At 50.0% G+C, this 22,401-nt stretch overlaps 2 protein-coding genes across 6 annotated transcripts in view; one reads left to right on the top strand and one right to left on the bottom strand.

Annotated features, from left to right (window-relative positions):
- Positions 1-2,798, top strand: part of SCAP (SREBF chaperone) — a 108,289-nt gene extending 105,491 nt beyond the window's left edge. For all 3 annotated transcript variants that reach the window (XM_069095922.1, XM_069095923.1, XM_069095924.1), the window contains 6 exons: positions 254-339; positions 745-827; positions 1,043-1,209; positions 1,438-1,518; positions 1,781-1,987; positions 2,162-2,798. In XM_069095922.1, coding sequence (XP_068952023.1) covers positions 254-339; positions 745-827; positions 1,043-1,209; positions 1,438-1,518; positions 1,781-1,987; positions 2,162-2,407 — 870 coding nt within the window. In that variant the 3' untranslated portion in view covers positions 2,408-2,798. The remainder of the gene's footprint in view (positions 1-253; positions 340-744; positions 828-1,042; positions 1,210-1,437; positions 1,519-1,780; positions 1,988-2,161) is intronic.
- Positions 2,799-3,700: 902 nt separating this feature from the next.
- PTPN23 (protein tyrosine phosphatase non-receptor type 23) overlaps positions 3,701-22,401 on the bottom strand; it is a 44,526-nt gene continuing 25,825 nt past the window's right edge. Inside the window, exons 2-24 of one of the 3 annotated variants that reach the window (XM_069095919.1) lie at positions 17,918-17,992; positions 15,633-15,760; positions 15,254-15,330; positions 14,946-14,995; positions 14,698-14,829; positions 13,888-13,968; positions 13,286-13,417; positions 13,110-13,157; positions 12,030-12,086; positions 11,729-11,787; positions 11,277-11,356; positions 10,522-10,636; positions 10,305-10,370; positions 9,492-9,637; positions 8,697-8,999; positions 8,428-8,582; positions 8,095-8,246; positions 7,768-7,947; positions 5,810-7,667; positions 5,264-5,448; positions 4,919-5,162; positions 4,714-4,833; positions 3,701-4,633 (exon numbers count right to left, since the gene is read on the bottom strand). In XM_069095919.1, the coding sequence (XP_068952020.1) occupies positions 4,157-4,633; positions 4,714-4,833; positions 4,919-5,162; positions 5,264-5,448; positions 5,810-7,667; positions 7,768-7,947; positions 8,095-8,246; positions 8,428-8,582; positions 8,697-8,999; positions 9,492-9,637; positions 10,305-10,370; positions 10,522-10,636; positions 11,277-11,356; positions 11,729-11,787; positions 12,030-12,086; positions 13,110-13,157; positions 13,286-13,417; positions 13,888-13,968; positions 14,698-14,829; positions 14,946-14,995; positions 15,254-15,330; positions 15,633-15,760; positions 17,918-17,992 (4,920 nt within the window). In that variant the 3' untranslated portion in view covers positions 3,701-4,156. The remainder of the gene's footprint in view (positions 4,634-4,713; positions 4,834-4,918; positions 5,163-5,263; positions 5,449-5,809; positions 7,668-7,767; positions 7,948-8,094; positions 8,247-8,427; positions 8,583-8,696; positions 9,000-9,491; positions 9,638-10,304; positions 10,371-10,521; positions 10,637-11,276; positions 11,357-11,728; positions 11,788-12,029; positions 12,087-13,109; positions 13,158-13,285; positions 13,418-13,887; positions 13,969-14,697; positions 14,830-14,945; positions 14,996-15,253; positions 15,331-15,632; positions 15,761-17,917; positions 17,993-22,401) is intronic. The other 2 variants (XM_069095920.1, XM_069095921.1) reach the window with 2 other exon arrangements.

Here is a 22,401-nt window from a genome sequence, read left to right as displayed (position 1 = left end):
GAGATTTCCATCTTGTTTCACTAACGGGAAAATAGAGGAGGGATAGGAGCCAGGACCCTGGGTCTCTAACCAATAGCACTAGACAGAGAATCAAGGGCTCTAGACAGGCTCAATTTAAAGCGCATGCTGCCCTTGCCCATGACCATTCCCGTGGTGGGTGGGAGGGAAGATCTTAAGTCTGTCCTTTTAGGCCTAGAAGTCAGGTGGGGCTGCCCCCACCTGAGCAGGGCCCTCACAGCCTCTGGGGTTACAGGTATGGGACGCCATCGAGGGTACCCTGCGCTGCAGCAACGAGGAGGTCTCCTCAGGCATCACTGCCCTTGTGTTCCTGAACAAGAGGTGAGGATGTTTCCTGGGCCAGGATGGCTCTGGGACTCCTCTGCAGAAGGGACATCTGGGTCAAAGGTGCAACAGATAGCACTGTGGGTCTTAACCCAGTAGACAGTATCAAGGTCTTTGAGAGGAAAAAGGAGAGTTTGAAGGAGGATCAGATAGAGAGGGATCTGGGTCATACCTTTATCCTGCCTCATACCCTTATCATCTGGGTAAGGGACCTTATTTAACCGCCCTGAGTCTTTGGTTGAACTCTCATCCTTGGTCTTACCGGTGCCTGGGGGCAGGTTTAAACACACTTTCCTTAATTACTATTGTGAGGTCTCCCTGGGCCTTATACCCAGCTTATAGCATGTATACCCCACCCCCTTTTCCCTCTTAAAAGCTGCAGTTATTACTATTCTGTTCCAGGATTGTGGCTGCCCGCCTCAATGGGTCCCTTGATTTCTTCTCCTTAGAGACTCACACGGTCCTCAATCATTTGCAGTTTCGAGGTAAAGAGGGGGATGGGGTGGGTCAAGAGAAAATTTTTGGAAAGTGAGACTTATTTATAGCGACTTTTCCACCCTGAGCTCCCTGGGGGTGGGGGAAGTGGGAGGGGGCCCAGACGGAAACTGGGTTAACTCTCCTGCTGGTGTTAGTGGGTATGGGAAAAGATGACTTCCTTTCTACTTTGGGCTTCTGTTCACTTTGAGCTTGTTTTCCCCAGGGACTCCAGGCCGGGGCAGTGCCCCCTCATCCCCTGTGTACAGCAACAGTGATACTGTTGTGTGCCACCTTACCCACACAGTGTCCTGTGCCCACCAGAAACCCATAACTGCCCTAAAGGCTGCTGCTGGTCGTGTTGTGACTGGGAGCCAGGACCACACTCTGAGAGTGAGTATCCTTTGGAAGCTTGGGCAGTCTTGGGGAGGGGAGGAAGCAAGATCAGAGAGAATGAAGACCCATTAACCTTTTTTCTTGGCTGAAAGTGGTGAAATCTCTATTGGAGTCACTAAGCAATGAGTTAGAATTGTCCTCTTTTCAGATACGAGTGGGTAGGGAAGAATAAAAATCAGGATGGTCAGGATGGGAGTCAGAACTTGAATGTGCCTCATGTCTCAGGTGTATAGGCTGGAGGACTCGTGCTGCCTCTTCACCCTGCAGGGCCATTCAGGGGCCATTACAGCTGTGTACATTGACCAGGTGAGATCCCGTATGAGCTCATGGGGGGGAGCTAAGACAGGGCCAAGAGGATGGAAGGGACCTTAGGCACTTTTGGCTGATTGCACACGATTCCGTCTGTGGGTGAGGCTGCCTCTGTGGGCCCCATTAAGGCCACACTAACCCTGTTCTCACAGTTTCTGAGAGTCTTCCCTGATCTTCATTCAGATTTCAGTAGAGATGAGTTTCTTATTAAGCTCTGAGACCCTACAGTAACCCAGTTTTTCCATCTCCATTCTCTCAGACAATGGTGCTGGCCAGTGGGGGGCAGGATGGTGCCATCTGCCTTTGGGATGTTCTGACAGGTAGTCGAGTAAGCCATATGTTTGCACACCGTGGGGATGTGACCTCTCTCACCTGTACCACTTCCTGCATCATTAGCAGTGGTCTAGATGACCTTATTAGCATCTGGGACCGAAGCACTGGCATCAAGCTCTACTCAATTCAGCAGGTGAGAAGAGAGAAAAGGAGGGAGGGGGGGAGTGTTTTTATCTTGCTCCTCTCCCACTCTAAGGGCAAATGGGTTATAAAGACTCAAGGCCCCAGATTGGGTGGGACAGGAAAGTAGTACCTATGTACTATGAACTACAATATCTGTAACACTTATTCCCCTCAACTTTCCTAGGACATGGGGTGTGGGGCCAGCCTGGGGGTCATCTCAGACAACTTGCTGGTTACTGGAGGCCAGGGATGTGTCTCCTTCTGGGATCTAAACTATGGAGACCTGCTGCAAACTGTCTACCTGGGCAAAAGCAGTGAGGCACAGCCAGCCCGCCAGATCCTTGTGCTGGACAACGCGGCCATTGTCTGCAACTTTGGCAGTGAGCTGAGCCTGGTGTATGTGCCCTCCGTGTTGGAGAAGTTGGACTGAACCAGGGTTAATACTGGGCCTGAGCACCTCTCCAGAGCCTTCCTAGCAGGCCTGGACTGGAGGTGACTCATCAGTGGTGACCAGGCTTGGCACAGGAGGGGAATTGTCCACCTTTCTGGTGGTTGGGGAGGACAGCTGTTGGTAAGCTCCTATCCCACTAAGGGCACTGTGTGTCCTGTTAACTGGTGGACCCTGTGTTAGGCATAGGGACTATTCCTTCTGCCTGGCATCTCTGGCTCTCCCTTTCCCCATTAGTGGGACCAAAGCTGTAGTACCTGAGGGTGAAGGAGAGAAGAGGGTTGGCTGGGTTTGCCTTTGGAACTTTTCAGTGTCTTCCCATCTTGCCAGTTCCCTCTCTTAAATAAACTTTTTTAAATCATGTAATATATAACCACCATGAGCTACCTCCATCTGTCCCTATAAGGGTACATAATTATGTCTCTGTTACTACTTTTCTTTCCCTATGCTCACTTTGAAGAAAATAAATGGTGGATAGCATTTATATTAATAGATCAATTAAGGTGGCAGGCCTAGCACAAGATCTGTTTGGTGTGGTACTCACATTCCTCAAGAGGGAGAAAAAGCTATGTTGCTTTAGTCAGCCATAAAACTCTGCCTTCTGGAGGGAAAATGGGGGAAGGAAAGTAGAGCCAGGGAGTGTGGCTGTATAACTGACCCAGGTAAGAAAGTAGAGGGAAGTCCTGAGGGTCATAATGGAGTTCAGGGGATCTTACTCTGGGGGATAGCCTGGGTAATGGCTTATCACAGAATGGTTACAAAGTGCTTTGAAGACGCGTCTTTGACCTCCCCAAGGCAGGCACTCCCCTGCTGCAATAACCATATGGGGCCCTGGCCTTTACTTCAGTTGCCATCTATAATCCCTCAAGGCTGTTGATCCCAAACCATCTAGTCCTGATAGCAAATCACTGGCAGAGCTGTGGGCCAGAACCAAGGGCTTGGTTTTGGGCCACAGGCACATGACTAGACTTAAGTTCTAAGGAAAAATACTCATCAGATTCCAGCTCCTGAACACCTTCTCCCCAAGTTACATAACAGAGAGAATGGCTTGACAAGGTCTGTCTTCTGTCCACACTAATAATCCAATGGACTGAGCCAAGTGTGAAGGGAAACACATAATTTAATGTCAGAGGACTGGGTTAGATGACTAAGCTCACCTCTGCCATTGAACTACGGAGCTGGCCTTCATAAAATGAGGGTGCTGTGAGGCTGCTGTGAGGCTCCAAGGAGAACAGAGACTATTGAGGGCAGAGGAGAAGGGAAGCACGAAGCAGCTGCATATAGGTTGGTTTATTTTAGTAGCAAAGAGCTGAAAAAAAAAATTTCAGGTCCCAAGTAAGAGAATGGCTACTTTGTTCATGGTCTGCCCCACCCACACCTTGCCCCCAAGGGCTGGTCAGTTTATCAGCTCTGTGCAGTCCAGAAATGTCCATCCTCAGAGGACTTCGACCAGAGCAGGGCTAAAGGCAGCAAGAATTGTGGGGGAGGGGTGGGCTTTGACTTCTCCCCTGAGTTGGTCTCCACAGGTGGTGAATGCTCCTTCTCTACCCTGGCCCCTTGGCAGACCTTCAGTCCCTTTCTTCTTGGGGGCCCCAGGGAGGGGCAGGAAGTATTTCCCTGTTCCAGAAGAGAGGCAGCTCAGATTTTGGATTAGGGACTTAGCAGGTTTAAAGGAAAACATGTAGTGTAGGGAGTTAGAAGCCGTTGGACATCCATGCCTCTAGGTCCAATTCATGTCTTATTTAGGGTCCAGAGTGGGTCCAGAAGGCTGAGAGGATCATCACTTGGGCCAGTGCCCCGCAGTCCTTGCCCATTGTGAGCCTGCAGGAAGCTCTGCTTGTTCATGCGTTGCTTCCCCCGCAGGGAGCTGTCCAGGGAGAAGGCCTCAGGAGTCAGGGAGGCTAATAGCTCTAGAGAAGAAGTGGAAGGCCCAGGACTAGGAGCTGCAGGTTCCTGGCTCTCTTCCTTAGGCTCAGGAATTTCAGGCTGGGGGGAGGAAGGAGGAGAAGGAGAAGGGGGTCTTGTGAGCTCCAGGAGGTTGGGTGCAGTAGGACTAAGAGGCTCAGCAGGACTGGGGAAGGCCAGAGGTGGGGGCTCCTGCCCGCCTACTTGGGGTCGGATGCTAAGCTTGGCGATGGTAGCTTGGATGGAGCTGATGGGCATGTCTGCACCCAGCACCAGGTCCTGTGGGTCCTGCGGCAGATACGGCTGAGGAGAGACACAAGGCTCAGGAGCTCCATCCGCCATCCCCCCCTCCCCGCCTTCCCCACCTCCCAGCGTCCCTCTACCTTCTGGGCCCCGCTGGAGTTAGCAGGGGGTCTGCAGGCAGAAGGGGGCGCCACCCCGTGCCGCTGGAGCACCTGCTCTACGTGCCTCAACACCGCTTCATGACAAAACCGGAGGTGCAGCTGCCAAGGGAATGGCGAGCTCAGCTCAAGTGAGGGCCTCGACTGGGCGGCCCAGCCCCCTCCCTCTGCTCTGTCCCAGCCCTACCTTCTCCTGTAACATGTGCTTGCGCTGTTGCCGCATCTGGCGGACCAGCTGCGTCAGGGCAGGGATCCCGTTGCCAGCTTCTACTTCCTGCACAGCAGCGTATAGCAGGGCAAAGGCTCCGGTGCGGCCCACCCCAGAACTGCAGTGCACCACGATGGGCGTGTGCAGAGGCCGCTGGTGCAGATAGTGGGTGTGTACCTCTTGGATGAAGCGAAGCAAGTTCCCTGGGCTGTCTGGGAGGCCCCTGAAAAGGGAAGCAGAGGGATGAGCGGAGCCTCTGGGACGGGCCCCCAAGTTCAGTCTCTTAGTTCAACCCCTCACCCTCCCACCCCCGTTTAAACGCACAGCTCCGGCCAAGTGGGGAAGTGCAGGTGTACGAGGGAGCGTTTGAGGCTTTGGTCTCTGAACTGTAGGCTCAGCACACGCTCCACATGAGTGTCTGTGGTCCGGACGCTGCTCAGTACCAGGCTTAGAGGGCCCTGGACCAGAGGTTGGCCCCGCTCCGTGGGGAAATACTTGGCCACTTTCTGCTATAGGACAGAAAGACAGAGGATTGAGTTGTCAAAGAAGCTGACTTGGGGCCATAGCAGAAAGGTCAAGGACTCTCAACCTAGCACCTATGAATTTGTTTTTAAAAGTATTTTGATTAAATATATTTCAATATAACTGGTCTCCTTTGCAATCTCTGCATTTACACTCCTTAAAAAATGTCATTGGGGAGGGATGACAAAAAAAGTTAAGCCTGGAGTGAAAGGGATTGAATCCCTGACCGATGAGACCTGTGTTCAAATCCGTTACACTCTTTGCCCTAAAAAGTTACAGATACAACTCAGTTCTATTCTCTCTGCAAAGGGAAAATTCCCCAAATGACCGTCCACCCCCTTTCCTCACCTTTTCCATCTCTGCCTCTGAAACCAACATAACAATGACGGACACCTTCTGTTCGTGCACCATGAGCCAGAAGTCGGCTGCGGTGCCAGGCAGGGGAGCCTGGGTAGCTATCAGTGGAGGGCAGTACGATGAGAGTCCTTCCACCCGGCTGGCGTTGATGTAATCGTCCTTGCCTGAACGAAGAACTACCCGATTACTATCATAGGGCATGATGTCCTGGTGCCGATTCTTGAGAGAATAGCAGCGAGCGATGGCAATGGAGCGGCCGCGGGCGTCCCGTTCCTGGGCTTCCTGCAGCTCCCGCCAGACTCCGTCTAGGGCACCTGCCCCGCCGCTCAGCAGCCCTCGGAAGGCCTCCAGCTCCTCCTGCAGCTGTTGGAGCCTCTGTGGCTGCTCGTAAGGGTCACACTCAATCAGCCGAAGGGCTTGGGGCCGCTGGCCCTCTGTGGCATCTGCCTTGGTGGGCTGGAGCAAAGGGTGGCCTCCACCAGGGGGCTGGGACCCCCCATGCTGGCTCTCTGGGCTGGATGAGAGCAGATCGGCCGTGGACGAGCTGCAGCGTTGGAATGGCGGTGGCTCTGCCTGGGAAGGGTGTGGTGTGGTGGAGCCAGGCCCTGGGGATGGTGCTGGTGAAGGCACAGGGTGAGGGCTTGGAGAAGGTTGGCTGGAGGGTGGGGGGCCCCGGAGGGGTAATGGGGTGCCAGGTGGCAACTGACTAGGGAGTGAGGGGGCCTGGGGACCCTGGGGCCTGGAAGCTGGGGCTGGGCAATAGGGTATGGCTGAAGTGCCTGGGGGAAGGGGCTGAACTGCAGGGACTGGAGTATGGGGAGGCTGAGGCGGGGCTGAAGTGGGGAAAGGCAAAGCTCCAGAATGGGGGGGTAAGGGATCCTGAGAAGGAAGCGGGTAAAGATGGGTACGCAAAGGCGGTGGGAGCTGCCCCAAGACAGCAGGCTGGGTGACAAAAGGAAAAGGTGGCTGCTGGGCAGTAGGAGCAGGGACCCTCGTCTGGGGAGGGAAGACGGGTGGGTGCTGGATTGGGGCTGGGGGTCTAGGCTGAGGTACAAAGGGCACTTGGGAGGCATAGGGTTGGGGCCGAGGCTGCAGCTCACCACGGGGAGCTGGGGGAAAAGGAAGCTGGGCTGAGGAAGGGGTGAAAGGTTGGCAAACTCCTACAGGGTAAGGATAGGGTGCTGTGGGGAGTCCTTGCTGGGAGGCAGAGTAGCAGGGCCTGGTGGGGGCTGGGCTTGGGCTAGGCCCAGGCCGGGGAGCTGTGTAACTAGAGATGGGGCCCTGGATGCTGTCTACAGTTGTAGTGGCAGGACGGATCCCAGGAGCCAGCTCAGGATTGATAAATCGTGGAGGGGGTGCTGTGGGGACACCCCCATTGGATCCAGGAGGCCCTAGCGCATAGTGGCTGCTCACTACCCTGTGCTGAGGAGATGAGCCAGGAATGAGGCCAGGATCTGGGGTGTACGTGGGAGCTGGATAGAGACGGGGCCCTGGAGCCAAGCCTGGCAGGGGCAATCCTGTAGGCTGAGGAGCTGAGGGTTGTAGGAGAGGTGGAGGTCCAGAGTAGGTACCTGGGGGGAAGGGACTGGGACCTTGGCTAGGAATATAGTGGGACCCAGGGACAGTAAAATGGCCTGGAGGGAAAGGCATAACAGCTCCAGCTCCCAAAAAGGCATCACTGGGGAGGGCTCCTGTGGGAAAGGCAGTCAGGTGGGTGGCCAGCATGTCGGGAGGCAAGCTTCGGAGCTCCTCGGGCAGATCCCCAGGCTCTGGGGCTTCTCCTTCTTCCTTTCGGGCTAGCAGTGGCTTTGGGGCCGTGGGCCGGGGGGGAGGTTTCTTTTTCAGTTCCCTAAGAAGTCAGTCCAGAATTCTCATCAGTCCCCTCATCAGACCCTCCCCCTCACTCCATTTTATCTCCAAGACCAGGACAGCCTCTGGCCCGGCCTTACCTGCTGATCTGCTGCTGGAAGGCAGTTTCTCGGGTCTGGCATGCAGCCTTGGCCCGTTCCAGCAGAGCGGCCACCTTGCTCTCCAGATCAGCATAGAAATCCTTCCCTTCCTGGGACTTCTTCATTAAATCCTCATAGGCTTCATAGGATGCCACCAAGGTCTGCAGTGTGGAGTTCCACCTGGAGCAGAGAGACAAAGGTGAACCCATTATCTTGCATCAACCCCGTGTAACTAGCAAACACGTGGGCTGGAAGAATGTGAAGGGTCCCCATGAAGCCCTGGGACTGGGGGGGAGTGACTAGCCAAAAGGAGTCCAGGGTACTGACTTGTGCTCCAGCTCTGTAAGCACTCGGCGAACGGCTGCATACTGCACATTGGCCTCTGTCAGCGCCTTGAGGACGTTTTCCTGGGCAGCCAGGTTCTGGTCCAGGTACACACGGAGCTGGTCATACTTCTTGAGCTGTTCTTCAAAGAGCTTCTGAGGGGGAAAAAGAAGAGGAGTGAGACCCAGGAGACCTGCTGCCCAAGCAGGACCAGGGCTTCCCCGGTGGGCCTCCTCCATCCCAACCCTCAGGCCCTGTATGCAGCTTTTCCCACATTCTCATCTGCGAGAGGCCCCCTAAGCAGACCCTCCCCCCAGGGGATCCCCAGGATGCCACCTTCATCTCTGAGCGGTCTGTGGTGACTAGGGAAGTGGTAATGTCATCCTTCTGGATCAGCTCTCGGAGCTGGTGCTCCAAGGACAGGCGCTGGTCCCTCATTTCCTGCACCTTGGCCAGAATACGCTTGAGGTTCTGCAGCACAGCCTTGTCATCTGGGAAGAGGCCAAGGGCAGCGCTGTCTCAGAACCCATGGCAGCGCCTCCTGCAGGGCAGGACCACGAGCCCCTTGCCCTCGGCCCCTCAGTGAGCCCCGCCTTTCTGCTTACCAGCGGTGAGGGCCGGGGAAGGCAGGGCGGCGCGCACTTGGTCCAGTGGCCCACTCAGCAGCCGTAAGTTGCTGATGTGCAGGTTCATGGCGCGATGCAGCTCACTGTTGGTGAAGGAGGCCTTCTCGTGCACTTCCATGTACTTGGCCCACTCTCGGCTCACTTCGGCCAGCCCCCCCGCGGGTACCGCGGCCGGCTGCCCAGAGACCTCCTGCACCTTCTGTTCCAGCAGCTCGTCCTCCTCTAGCAGGCCCTTGATCTCCTTCAGGGATGCCTCTACATCTGTGTAGACTCCTGACAAGACTGTGAAGGGGAAACGTTGAGCCTGCTGTCTGCTGTCCTGAGGCCCCTCCCAGGGGCTCCCGTCCCCCACAGTCCCAAAATCTTGGGTTTAGCCTTGCTCTGGCCTTTTATTGCATTATTGGCCTTGATCCTATTTCCTTTAGTTGAGGGGAAAGAGATTTGGAATAAGACTGTTCAAATTTCAACTCCAACATGACCTAGCTGGATGACTTGAGTAAAATCACTTAACTAGAAAAGGAAACCTTGTTTCCTCTATGTAAAATGAGAGAAAAGGGAAAAAGGGGTGGATGAGCTAAATGGTCTCTGGTGCTAACACCTATGGAAAAAGCTTCACATCTTTCACTTCTGCCCTTTGTTACTCTCCGGACCATGTCAGGGGCCCTTGGGAAGTGACCAGACCAGAAACACAACTCCAGACCCCAGCTACTCTCCCCTAGTGAGGATGTTTCAAGTGTAAGCCACCCCCACACACCATTTCCCACATGTGCTCACCCTGCATGGACTGAACAAGATTCTTCACTGTGTCAGGCCGAACACTGAGTGCTGCACACTTCTCCATTAGCACAGGTGGGATGTGGTTATATGCATCCAGATTATCCACTGTCTCTGGGTCTAGCTGCAGGGAGTCCATGAACTGGCTGTGCCAAGGGATGATGGGAAAGGTCATGGCTGGGAGTCATCTCAGTCTACAATACACACCTGTCCCTAGCCCTCACATAACAAGGCCTCAAGGAGGCAAGCACAACGAGGCACAGACGAGACCATCCCGAACCCAATGATTTTAACAGGGAAAAAGAGTAGCTTTGAAGGGGCTGGTGGCTGAGAGCTGAGGGTTCTAAGGTCCTAGGAAAAGGTCTATGGTAACTTCCACACTAATGTTCAGTGTGGGAGTCCAAGCTCTTCAACCAGACTGAATTCTGAGATACTTGTTGAATGAATGGAGAGTAAGATATATAATGACATACCAGAAAATTTAAGCCAATTTTCCCCTCTAATTTACTTTTTCCCAATTCATTCAGTTGCTGAGGCCTCCTGTGAGAAGGGAAGACTTAGCCATAGGTAATGGCTAGGTATAAGGGGGGGGGGGGAAGTTGTTCATGAAAGGCCCGGTCTTCTCTCCCCTGGGCATCTCTTCATCTCCCCAAGGAGCTCTGGTTCCACTCTCCTCTCTCATGGCCCTCCCACAATGGGCTGGCTGGCACTCTATCCCAAAGGTGGCTCTACAGTGTCCCTAACATTCTGGAGGACTTGATGGAAACAGGTTTGGACCCTGTCCTCCCATTTCTCCCTTTCTCCATTACTTACTCTAAGACCTCGTTCTTGGCATCAATCTTAGCCATCATCTCACGAAGCAGCTTGGCCTTCTCTTCACTGGAGGATGGGAGGGTAAAAGAATCAACTGAGACAGTCTGGGCTACCATTACCCTACCCTCCACTGGGACTTAACTCTGGATGTGACCCCACCTTTTTGTAGGAGACTCATTCCCAGACTTCAAGTCAGGCCTCGCCCCATTCTGCTTACCTGTATAATGAGGAGGCCTCATGGGCAGCCATAGGCACCAACTTGGCAAAAATGTCAGGACCAGTGACAGCTGGGTCAGTAGGATTCACGGGAAGGGGCTTCACCAAAGGGGCTCCTGGGAGAGTGAAGGAAAACAGTTGGAGAGCCAAGAAGCCCTCAGGCAAAGAACAATTCAGCTGCTTAAGTAAAGAGATCATAAAATAATAAACTCTCAAAGGGGAAAGGATTCTGCCTAAGTGGGAATGCCTTGTACAAAGTTCCTAACAAGCAGTCATCCAGCTTTCTTGTACTGGGGAACTCATTCCTCATTCCACTTTTGTACAGTAATTCAAGCTTTGTAAAGAATGTTTCCTTACATAGAACCTAAATATCCCTCTGCAACTACTCTCACCTCTGGGCTCCAGAAGCCAAACAAGTCTAATGACAGTCTTTCAAATACATGAAGAGGATCCCCAGACTTCATTCATGTGCAATAGCTCCAGTTCCCACAATTCTTTCCTCCCCTCAAAGTCCTGGTTACATGCCATGGTTTGTCAAAGCTCTTCTTAAAACTTAGCTCCCAGAACTCAATACAGTATGAACAGGCTGGAGGACACTGGGATGGTCACTCCCCTCATCATGCAATGTTTTTGTTAATGTAACTCTAGGCATAAAGCTCTTTATTATTCCTTCACTGTAAGAGGCTGACACTAGGCATCCAATTTGGTTCCCCAAAGTAGTGTCACCCTCTCTCCTCCACACTCTGCATCCCACACCTTTTACAGGCTGCAGGGTATCCAGGGCAGGGATGGCTTCATGGTAGATGAAGTCATTGTCTTTCTTAGCTGAATTGAACCTGTGAACAGAGAAAAGGGGGTAAGGAGTGTGTTCATGTCCTGTCTCAGAGGCAGCATATCCCTTTGACAAGTGTATGTCTAAGGATTGGCCATCATCTTTTCACTCCCTCCTGTCACCACTGAGTTTGGTCCCTGACCCACACATCTATTCTACCCCTTCTACTATGACCACCTGGGGAGCCCATAACTCTGAGCCTGGCTCAGCTGCCACCTTCCTCTCCATTATACCTTGGGAAGGAAAACATGGACCATTTCAAGCTTACTGGAAGCCATCTCCACAAGTCCAAGTGCTCCCTCCTCTGCCCTAACCTTTTCCTTTCACATGTGACGGTGGCTCTCATCTTATGTGGTTCCACCCCACCCTGACTTACTTTCCGCCAATGACATCCATAGTGAAGCGCAGAGCATCCTGTACCGTCTCAGGTTGTCCCTTTTTGGGAAGGGACAGAAGGGAGAGGAAGAAAGGGAAAGCTTTTCATTATTATGCCAAATCTGACCCCTGCTGAGATGTCCACAACCCCAGCCCTCCCTTCCCCGTTCCTTTCTCCCCTCCCATCAAAGCTCTATACACAATGCACTCAATCAAGGTTATCTGAAATTAGCGAAAGATCGAAAGCTCTAATGAGGCAAGGAAAGGAAAAGCAGAAGCGCAGGACCTCAAGCCAGCATTACCTTTGCCAATTTAATGGCTTCGTTAAGCTTGTCCAGGGCACTCTGGAAGTAGACTACCTATACGAGGAAAGAGCGTCGGCCTGAGAGCACAGCTGGGGAGAGGAGGGTGGGAAGGCAAAGAGCCAAGATGCCCTCCCTCCTACTCCATCCTCATCACCTCCTCCTAAGGGACAGCGCCTCGAGACGAGCCTTGGGGAGGCCAAAGGCTCCCTTTCGCTCTAGGTCTGAGCATTAAGGCCAGACCCAGGGTACATATGCCTTACCCAAGTTGAGACCCATTCTCCTCCTAAAGCCCAGCAGGATAACTGGACCCAAATCATTCCCCACATGATGGCAGAGAAGCTGCCCAGCTAGGCAGGAAGGCAGGCAAACTAGTCTGGCATGGGCAAAGAATTCAGAACTCCAAACAAGTGCTCTCAGCAGAGACACCGGAAGGTACGAAAGACAGAGAACAAGTCCAGAGGTAGGCTTAGCAGGTGGTAGGGAGTCCAGTATGACCAAGGCAGAGGAAACATGTTAATAGTATAAGGTGATAAACGTGGGAATGTTGAGGGCCCTAAACACCAGGTTCACAAACTGGTGCTTCTGTTACCACCCCAGGAATCCCAAAACACTATGGTTAGTGCCAGATAGAAAAAACCTTTTGCATCTGCATAGCACTGAATACTTTCCCAAGAACTTCTAAAAAATCATTCTCTTATTTGAGCTTCTCAGAAACCCTGTGAGGCAAACAGGGTAGGTGCAACATAGCCATTTTACAGAAGAAACCAAAGCCAAGATCACACAGCAAGTTAATGGTAGAGCCAATCCTAGAACTCAGGTTTCTTAGCTCCTATTCAGGAGAAAAGACAAGGATGTTAAAGTACCCTTTTCACAAATAAGGGAGAGAATGCGGGATAGGGGAGGAAATGGGATATAAAAATGACAGGAAACTGGAGAACAGGGAAAAGCAAGAAAAAGAAGCTCCAAGGCTTGGTACAGGTTCCTGTGCATGTTTCCCCCCTCTTGGGAAGTAAGATGTTGGGCTCTTTCTGAGCCAGAGCTCACAAGCTCAGCAGCACGCCAGCCAGCCACACTTACCCTCTCTCCAAACTTCTGTTGTTCCTCAGCTTGCTTCCCCATGTGCAGCTGAAAAAGGAATATGTGAGGTCAGTGGAGACATCCCGCCTGCGGCTGGTTTCATCTTCCCCACCTCTGCAACCACCCCACCCAGGGCAGAAGAGGGAAAGGGAAGAGTCACTGGCAGGGCTCCTTACATGAGCCACAGCAGCAAAATAACAAGTCTTCATCTGTACCAATTTCTTCCAGTCTTTCTGGACCTTGCCCAGCAGTGAGGCAGTCTCAGGGTTTTCCAGGGCCCGGCAAGCCTCCTTGTAGTAAACGACCACCTGGGAGGGGAAAAAGAAAGCTTGATCAGGGAGCCTTCAGGAAAGCCTCAATCAATTCCATTAGCACTCCAAGTGATGACCCACCCTCCTGGCTCATGACAGGTGACACCTGATAACCAGCAGCTCCCACTTGTCTGGCTTGTGATGTTTAATGAGGACTTTTCTCCTAATGACCTTATGAGAGATAGGGACTGTGAGTATCAGCCTTCTTTCACAGAGAAGGAAACTGTCTCAGTAAGCCTGAGGTTACATGGCTGCTAAGTGGCAGAAGGGGAGGTTAACCCGTGTCTTCCTGGACTGACCCCCAAGGCAGCACTATTCCTACTACACCAGGGCTGGGACAGGATCTCCCTTCTGCACCCTGAGGCCCTCCCTCACCATCTGGTAGGGAATCTCAGACTACAGGAATAGAGCATGGGGTCAGAACAGCATGAGAATAGCTTACTGAAGAGTGACCCTTGGGTACTTGCCTGTGCACTGATTCGAGCCACCAGGAAGCTCTTTCGGTTATCCAGCATTGACTTCTCCAGGAGGCATTCTTGAGCCTGGCCCTTGGGGTGAGGCAATAAACACATCTTTAGAGCAGGCCTGCAGGTACCTCCTACCATTTCTGCTCTGCTCCAGTCCACAAACACCAAAAGATCTCATCATATAGCTGGTCACCTGGGATTAGCTGGGGACAAGCCCTAACTCTTCATCTTACTTGATATAGGAGTCTGCTAGAAAAATGGTCAGATTTTCTCCAGCCTCAAAACTTTATTATCCCCTGGAATACTGCGAGTCTTCCTATCTGACCTGCTTGCTTCTGGTCTCCAATCCATCCTGCATACCATGCCAACCCATGCTTCCTAAACCATTGCTTTTCTGTCTTCCCTCAGATCTTTAGTGGCTTCCCACCGCCAATCCATTCTAGGCCCTGCCCAATTTGGTCACACCCTACCTTTCCATCTAACTTCCCACTATTCCCTCTGTACCAGCCAGCTAGACTGGTCTCTCTACTGTCCTCCCACAACACCATCCACACCTTGTTTCCATGCATTTAATCAAGCTCCCTTATATCTGGAAAGCCTTCTCCACTGCTTTTCAAGATTCCCGAAATCCCTACCCACAGGCAGTGACCTGACCTTCCTTCTGAACTCTTAACATTGGTGTGCTAGGGCTGCTTCAGTTTTCTGCCTGGGAGGGCAGACTAGGCCAGAGTCAGCCCCCACAGAGTGAAAAAAAATCATGCCCTGGTCACTGAGCTCTCTCAGATGCCCCAGGACAGAGGCAGGGCCTACCAGCATGAGGTTGATATTGAGGCTGAGGATCTGATGGCTCATGTCCACACTGTACGAGTGAGGGAAGTGCTCCTGTAGGTAGGTGAAAGCACCTGCTGCACACTGGAAATGGGTGCAAGAGACCTTCATGCCCTGACGTAGAGAATCAATGAAGAGCTGGTTCAAGAGAGGGGAAGCCAAAGCCCCCGGCCCCTCTCTGCTCCTTCCCTGCCACCTGAGTTCTAAAGTGGGCAGGCCCTGTTTCTCACCTCCTCAGACACCCTCTTGTCCATGGCACCCAACATGGAGTGAAGAGCCCCTTTAGAAAACAGAAAAAAACACGGAGATATGGGTTAGACCTAAGCTGAGGTATGCAACACTTCGGGATTCCTGAAAGGGATCGGTGTTTTTCCTCAGTAATTAACATCTCCTCCCCTGGGAAGGAGTCACATGAGAGGCAGGCAAGGAGAAAAGAGGCTCCAAAAAGGAAGGGAACAAACCCAAAATAATCCTAAGGCTCTTTGGAGCTCGGAGCATCCTACCCTGCCCAGGGAATGGGGTAGAGAGGGCAGCTCACCCAGGTTGTAGAGGATACAGGCCTGCTCATACTTGATGTCCTCATGGGTCACCGACTTCCCAGAAAAGATCTCTGTCCTACAAACACAGCAGCCCCATGTTATCAGGAAAGGAAATCTCTAGGCCATAAAGTCAGGACAGGACCCTCTATTCTTTTGGACAGTGGGCAAAAGAAAATACCCAAGGTAAAGTGGAACAGAACGCAGATGTCCTAATACCTGAGGTAACACTCCTTTTTATCCAAAGGGTCTGTACTTTGAACTGGCCTAACAGGGAGGGTAAGGATTTTGCTTGGGCTTGGAAAGGAAGAGACGAGAGAGAACACTGTCTGGTCAGTTCCCAGCCCCACCATACCCATCTCCTTATCCTGTTGTCCTTACCATGTGATGGGGACAGCAGCCTCGTTCTCCAAACCCATAGGGATTCGGCTCTGCAGGTAATGGAGCTGGCCCAGGTACTTTCGCAGGATGCTACAGCCCTCGAAGTCCCGAGGAACTCTGACTGCATTCTGGGGAAGCAGGGGGAGGGGAGAGAGGAAGAGTAACTATCAATGACCCACTCTGAATTCTGCTTCTGATACTACCTGTGGTGACCTGGAGCAAGGCCTCCTTGGGCTCCTGTTCCTCCTCCATACAATGAAAGGGTTGGACTGGTGGGAGATCCCTTCCAGCTCTAAATCTACAGGAATGTTGAAGAGAGCAGAATGTGCAGGTACGGTTGGCCTGCAACTATGTCCCCAAAGTTCACCCGTCCACTTCTCCACAACCTTGTCAGAGACAGTACAGAGGACAATCAAAGATGAAGTGGCTTGTCCAGGGTCCCATAGCTCATAAGGACTGAGGCCAAATTGGTCTCTTCTGATTCTACCTTCAGAGCTCTTTTAGTTCCAACCAGACTGCCCCCAAACCTCTGGACCCTTGATTCTAAGTCAGAGTTCAGGAGCTGGCAAAGACCTTTAGTCACCCAGTCCAAACCACTCCAGTCCACTGTACATTAGAGACACTGAGACCCAGAGCAGTTAAGCAACTAGCCCAAGGTTTAATAGGTAAACAAAAAAGAGAAGATAGTGTCAATAATTAAATTTTTTAAAACAGTAGTAAGTAGAAGTTTATTTCTTTTGGATGTTGATGTCTGAGGACATGGGGACATTCCATCTTCTTTAAGACTCCATCTATTTTTGTCACTGGAGGCAGCTTCTCTGGGCCAGGCCTGCTTGCCCACTGCTTCTCCAATAGTTAAAAATTGACCTGAACCTCTGCTACGGAGCACCCCTCTTTGTGGAAATAGAATCAAAATGTACAATCTGGCGAAAAACTCAGAGACATTTTTTTTTTGACATGGCCAATGCAGGAATCAGTTGTGCTAGACTAGGCACATGTATTTCAAGTTTTCTTCTAATTTTTTTAATGGGGAAAGAGTTGGGAAAAGAAAATAGAATTTTGTTAATAAAAAAAAATTGAATTAAAAAAATTCACAAACTGGGATTCTACCAAAGTAGGAGGATCTTGCCTCAGAGCAGGGGTAAGGAAAGACTTGGATCATTCTATTCTTTGTGTTCTCAGCCTTCCCCCAAATCTCCCCACATCACTGCAACTCAATGAACCATCTTCCAACTGAAGAAATTCCTACATTTCACACAGATAGCACATGGACAGAAGGACTTAACCTGTTTGGGGATTAGTGGAAGAAACACTGGTCAAAAAGATCTGAATTAGAATTCTAGCCCTGTCACTAACATGCCATGTAAGGCTTCGGCAAATTACTCCTCCCCTTTATTCCTCAGTTTCCTCATCAGTAAAATGTGATCTCTCTCCCTACCTCATAGGTTTGTGACTAGGATCAAATTAAAATGTGCAAGCGCTTTAACTATCACCTACAAGAGTTATTTTTTAAACCACAGTCCAGAGAGGACTGAATATACTCACTTTACTTTTTTTTTTAGAGGGCAATTGGGGTTAAGTGACTTGCCCAAGGTCACATGGCTAGTTTTTGTGTTAAGTGTTTGAGGATGGATTTGAACTCAGGTCCTCCTGACTCCAGGGCCAGTGCTCTATTCACTGTGCCACCTAGCCGCCCCATTTTACTCATGTTACAATTCAATTTATGACATTCACTCAACAAAAACTCCAATTAATTTTCCTCCCTTGTCTTGCCTTAGATAACCAGCAGTCATTCATCACTATTTAGAAATAGAAGAGAAACAGAAAAGTCTGAAAGGTAAAGTAATGCTCTCCTGCCTCCTTTTTCCTCCAGGCTTTTGACTTGTAGTTCCCGGTGTCTCTACCAATGCTTCACTCTGAGGCAAACCACTCTCAGAAAACTGTGGAACATGCATGTAAATCCCACTCACCCCCCAAAAGGGGCCTGTCATAGTGACTCTAAAGCATGGATTCTTTTCTCCAGGGTTTCATGCAGGTGTTCTCCACAGGTATAAACAGCCAGGCAGAAGTCATTTAGCTGCCATCACCTGTGGATAGCGCCTCCTCTCAAGATTATCCCAATTTGCCAAAGGGCATAGCACAGAAAATTCAAACGCATTAAGTGCAGTCAGTGGGTAAGTGCACTGCCAAAAGTGACACTGAGCCAGACTCTCCCTGTTCCCTGCCCCCTCTCTACTGTCACACCATCACCCACGTGTACCCTCTGGGGATGCTGAGGCCCCTACCTGTCTAAGCAGCTCCAGTTTCTTCAGCTCCTCATTGTAGGTCTCTGGGTTCTCACCATAATTCTTGAGGACGAACTAAAGAGGAAAGACAGGGAGTGAGTGAAACCCCTACCATTCCCTCCAGCACTTGGCTCGAAGGCTCAGCTTCAGTTTATCCCCAGCCTCTCAACCCTTGGAGCATCTGGAAAAGAGCACTGTTTTCTCCATCACTAGAGTGCTGTATCTTAACTACTCTCTAGTACACTGAAGACAGGGCGGAGAAAAGCACGGCCTGTGGGACAGGGTGACAGTAAAAAGGGATATAAACGTACAAACAGCTGAACACCACACTGCCAGGAAAGGTCTGCATGCCACTGGCTCGATGCAACAAGCAAGCCTGTGCTTCCACATATAGTATTCTACAATCCCATATCCCCAGATAATTCAAAAGATTAGCCCAAGATCAGAGAAGTATCCCTGGAAATGGGCAGGAATCCCCAGGAGGTGAACAAAAAGGAAGACAATCCTTTTCGTTCCAGAATAAAAGAGAAGGCTGGATAACGCTACTTAGGCTCTCTGGAAATACTACTGCATCAGCTAAACCTTCCCGAGATGAGAGGGTGTACACTTAGTTAATCTACAGTCACAGAGCTCAGTGGGCCATAATTAGGTGCTAATGAAGCCAGGATCAGAAGTTCAATCTCCACACATGCCAATTAGCTTTTGTCAAGTTCCAATAGAATGAAATGGAAAAACATTCATTAAGTATTTACTATATGCCACGCACTGTGCTAAGTGCGAGGACTACAAATGAAGAATCAAATCCTTGTTCAAGGAGCTCATGTTCTATTTGGGGGAGTCAACACATAAAGGAAGTTCACAGCACATGGAAAAGCCAGAGAAAGTAGCTGGGCAGGTGGCAAGGTCAAGAAGATCTTGGGAGGTAGGTTTAAGGACTAGAGTCGAGTGGGGCTCTGGGATATCTTCAACAAAGGTAGATATTTAGGGATCAGCATCCAGCTGACTGGGTATCCTGTGACGAATGGGAACTTGCATTTGGGCAGTAAGGGTTGTTTGGGAAAGGGGTAAGTCTGTGACTCCCCTCAGTGGCAACAGGTGTTGCTGGTCTTTTTCCTGCTGCCCATCACTGGGAGGGGATGGGCAGAAGGGGAGAAGAAATGGGGAGGAGGGATAGGAAGGAGATCCCCAGCACGCCACTATGGGGCCAGTGGATGTGACTGGTCCCCAGGTCTTTGATCCAGCTGGTCACTTGTTATTTGATGATGATGATGACGATGGTGTGTGTGTGTATAAACAAAGTTTGAAAAATAAATCTTTGCTAGAAAAACAACTCAAACTCCACACTAGTGTTCTCTTCAAATACAATCGTGATATAACGTGAGGGAAATAAGAGAAAATAAAAGTAGAACACTAAAGAAAATTTCTGTATATTCAAAGGCAAATCCTACCCATCCTTTGAGACACAGCTCAAATGCAAACTCCTCTACCCCAATGCCCTCCAAATTTTTCTTCCTTGGACTCTGCACAGGACTTGTTTGCACCTCTCCTCTCCACTCACTCCTCTTTACTTCCGTACTAGACATGCACTAGAGTATGAACTCCATGATGGTAAGGAACCACGAGGCATTGGGCTCTGAGTCAGCAAGGCCTGAGATCAAATCCAGCCTCAGATACTAACCAGCTGTTTGAACCAGGAAAAGTCACTTAATTTCTGTCTGTCTCGTTTATCTCATTGGTAAAATAGGGATAATAGCACCTACCTCCCAGGGCTGTTGTGAGGATCAAATGAGGTATCTGTAAAGCACTTAGCACAGTACCTGGCCCATGGTAAGTGCTACATAAACATCATCATGATGTTCTTTTAAAGGAAAAGAGTGGGGTAAATAGGGGTTTTGAAGATAAGTAAGATTTCAACAGGCAGTGGCAGGGAGGGCATTCCAGGTTAGAAGTTAATGTAAACAAAAGTATGGAGGCAGGAAAACTCAGGATATATCAGGGGGATGGCCAACAGCCAAGTCTGAATGGAAAAGTGAGCTCTAATAAGAAACATTAAGAGATAAAGCTAGAATGGCAGTGAAGCACAGTAGATAATCAGCCTTGGATTGAGGAATATGTGGGTTCAAGCCCTGTCTCTGACATATGATGATTGCAACCCACTTCAAGTCACTTCACCCATCAGTGGGTAAGGCAACTCTAAGACTATAAGTTACACAGCAGTTGCTGCTCTACACTGAAAAAGGAAGTTTCTTCATGGTGAGTTCCCTAGATCAATTAACCCATAGGTTCTATCCAAAAGGCACCTTTTAGCATGTATGCAAGGCACTAGGAACTTAAAAAATATATGACATAGCCCCCACTCTCAGGGAATATCAATTCTAATGGTAGAATAAACAAGCACACAAATAACTGTGATACAAAACAGAACATGATCCCTACACAGTGGAGAGGTCCAAACAAAGTGATATTCAATTCAACAAACACATATGACTACATTTAGATGATTCCAATCAGCCTACTGGGTATCTCCATCCTGACTGTACTTCCAGTACGTCAAATTCAGTATGTTCTAAACCAAGCTTAACTTTCCTCAAAAAATGTATTCCTTTTCCTTATTAGTTAAATGGCATCCACTTCACACCTAGTCACTTCCATCTGATTATCTAGACTATAGCACATACACATTAAGTCAACAAGTATTTATTAAACGCCTACTTACTATGTGCCAGGCACTGTGCTGTGTTGGCGAGATATATATGTATGGATAGGTATAAAAACAAAATTTAGAAGTTCTTTCTCTCAGTCTCAACACACGTGTTAAATGTTTGTAAAATGTTGATATGCAGGGGCAGCTGGGTGGCTCAGTGAATGGAGCACCAGCCCTGGAGTCAGGAGGATCTGGGATCGAATTTGGCCTCAGACACTTAACACTCAGTCCTGTGACCTTGGGCAAGTCGCTTTACCCCAGCTGCCCTCCCCTCCCCCCTCTGAAGGGCAAAAGAAAAAGAACAAGGAAAAAAACATTGATATGCTCTGAGAAATTTGAAGAAAGATGACTTTCAGCTGGGGTGTGGGGTGAAGGATCATGGAAGACTTCACACATGAGGTGGCACCTAACATGGGCTTTGAAAGGAGGATTCATGAGAAGCAGAGCACACAAAGGTGGGAACACAACTCACCTTCATATACAGTGTCACTTACTTATACCGACCCTATCACAGAAGTCAAGGTTTCAACATCCCCATTCTACACATAAGGAAACAGCCTGAAAATGATTTATTCATGGCCATACAAATGTAAGTATCAGAAATGGAACTGAGATCTAGATCCTAGACTTTTATGTTCAATGTTCTTTTCAATACATTATGGTACTTCCATAGGCCATGGGAGTTGGTACAGGAAAGAAGAGAGGACTATGGAAGGATTTTGAACTGTGAAGTTAACATTATCAGATCTGAGTTAATTTGGCAGCAGTATGAAGAACGGATGAGGGTGGAGATAGGGAGGGAGGACAGGGATGAGGAGATTAAAGGCAAGGAAGACCAGCAGTTAGGTGCCTATTGCAACAGTTCTAGTGGTAGCAATAAATTGGCAAATGATCAGATTTGACAAATGAGGAAGAGTCAAAGATAACATTACAGTTTCAAGAACCTGTAATTAGGTGACTATGTAAAGTGAGGTGATTTGGGAGTGGGGAGGACAGCTTGGGTTTAGAATATACTGGGTTTGTGGTACTGGTGGAACATTCAGATATCCAGCTGGCCGATCTGGAGCTTTGGAGAAAGGTCAGGTGATGTGGAAACCATTTACGTAAAGCTTCACAAAACTAAAGTTATGATGGTGAATTAGACTGCCAAGGGAAAAATAAGAAATCTGTGGACAAAAACTTGGAAGATGCCTCCTGTAAGAGGTTGAGAAAAGGAGACTGAGGACTGGTTTGTGAGACTAGAGAAAAAACAGAGGTCCTAATCCCTACTTGCTGGAGGGAATCCTGATTCCCTGCTCCTTTCCAACCCCTTATCCCACTTCCTTCTAGCCCTCTGCTAGAGGAAGAGGGCCATACATGGCCACTTGACTGAGAAAGGAGTCACCAACTTCCTGTATGATGCGGGAGACACTAGACTTTTCTTGCTGCCCTTATCATCTTAGGAACCTAGGAACTGCCATTTGTCCTGCCAAACGTACCCTGAGGACCCCTGGACCTTGTCATCAAAGCTCAAGTGAAGTCAACAAGCACCTATTCTGCGTACTCGGTGCAGACACCCAACAGCTAAACTCTTATGCCCAACAAGCCCTTCAGTCTGCCCTGCAATTAAACCCTTCTATTTGTATTAATTACTCCCACCATTGGAAGGGAGTTCGTTGAGAGCTGAACATGTATTGCTTTTCTACCTGTATACCCAGAACATGGTGCATAGTAAGCACTATGTACTGAGGGCACCAGGTGGCACCACAGGGCACAGAGCACTAGACTTGGAGAGAGACAC

The sequence above is a fragment of the Petaurus breviceps genome, unplaced genomic scaffold, assembly GCF_028583685.1.
Source record: "Petaurus breviceps papuanus isolate PSGF00001 unplaced genomic scaffold, PetGlider_PUasm1.0 227, whole genome shotgun sequence".
Classification (NCBI taxonomy): domain Eukaryota; kingdom Metazoa; phylum Chordata; class Mammalia; order Diprotodontia; family Petauridae; genus Petaurus; species Petaurus breviceps.
This window is presented reverse-complemented; position numbering and strand designations above follow the sequence as displayed.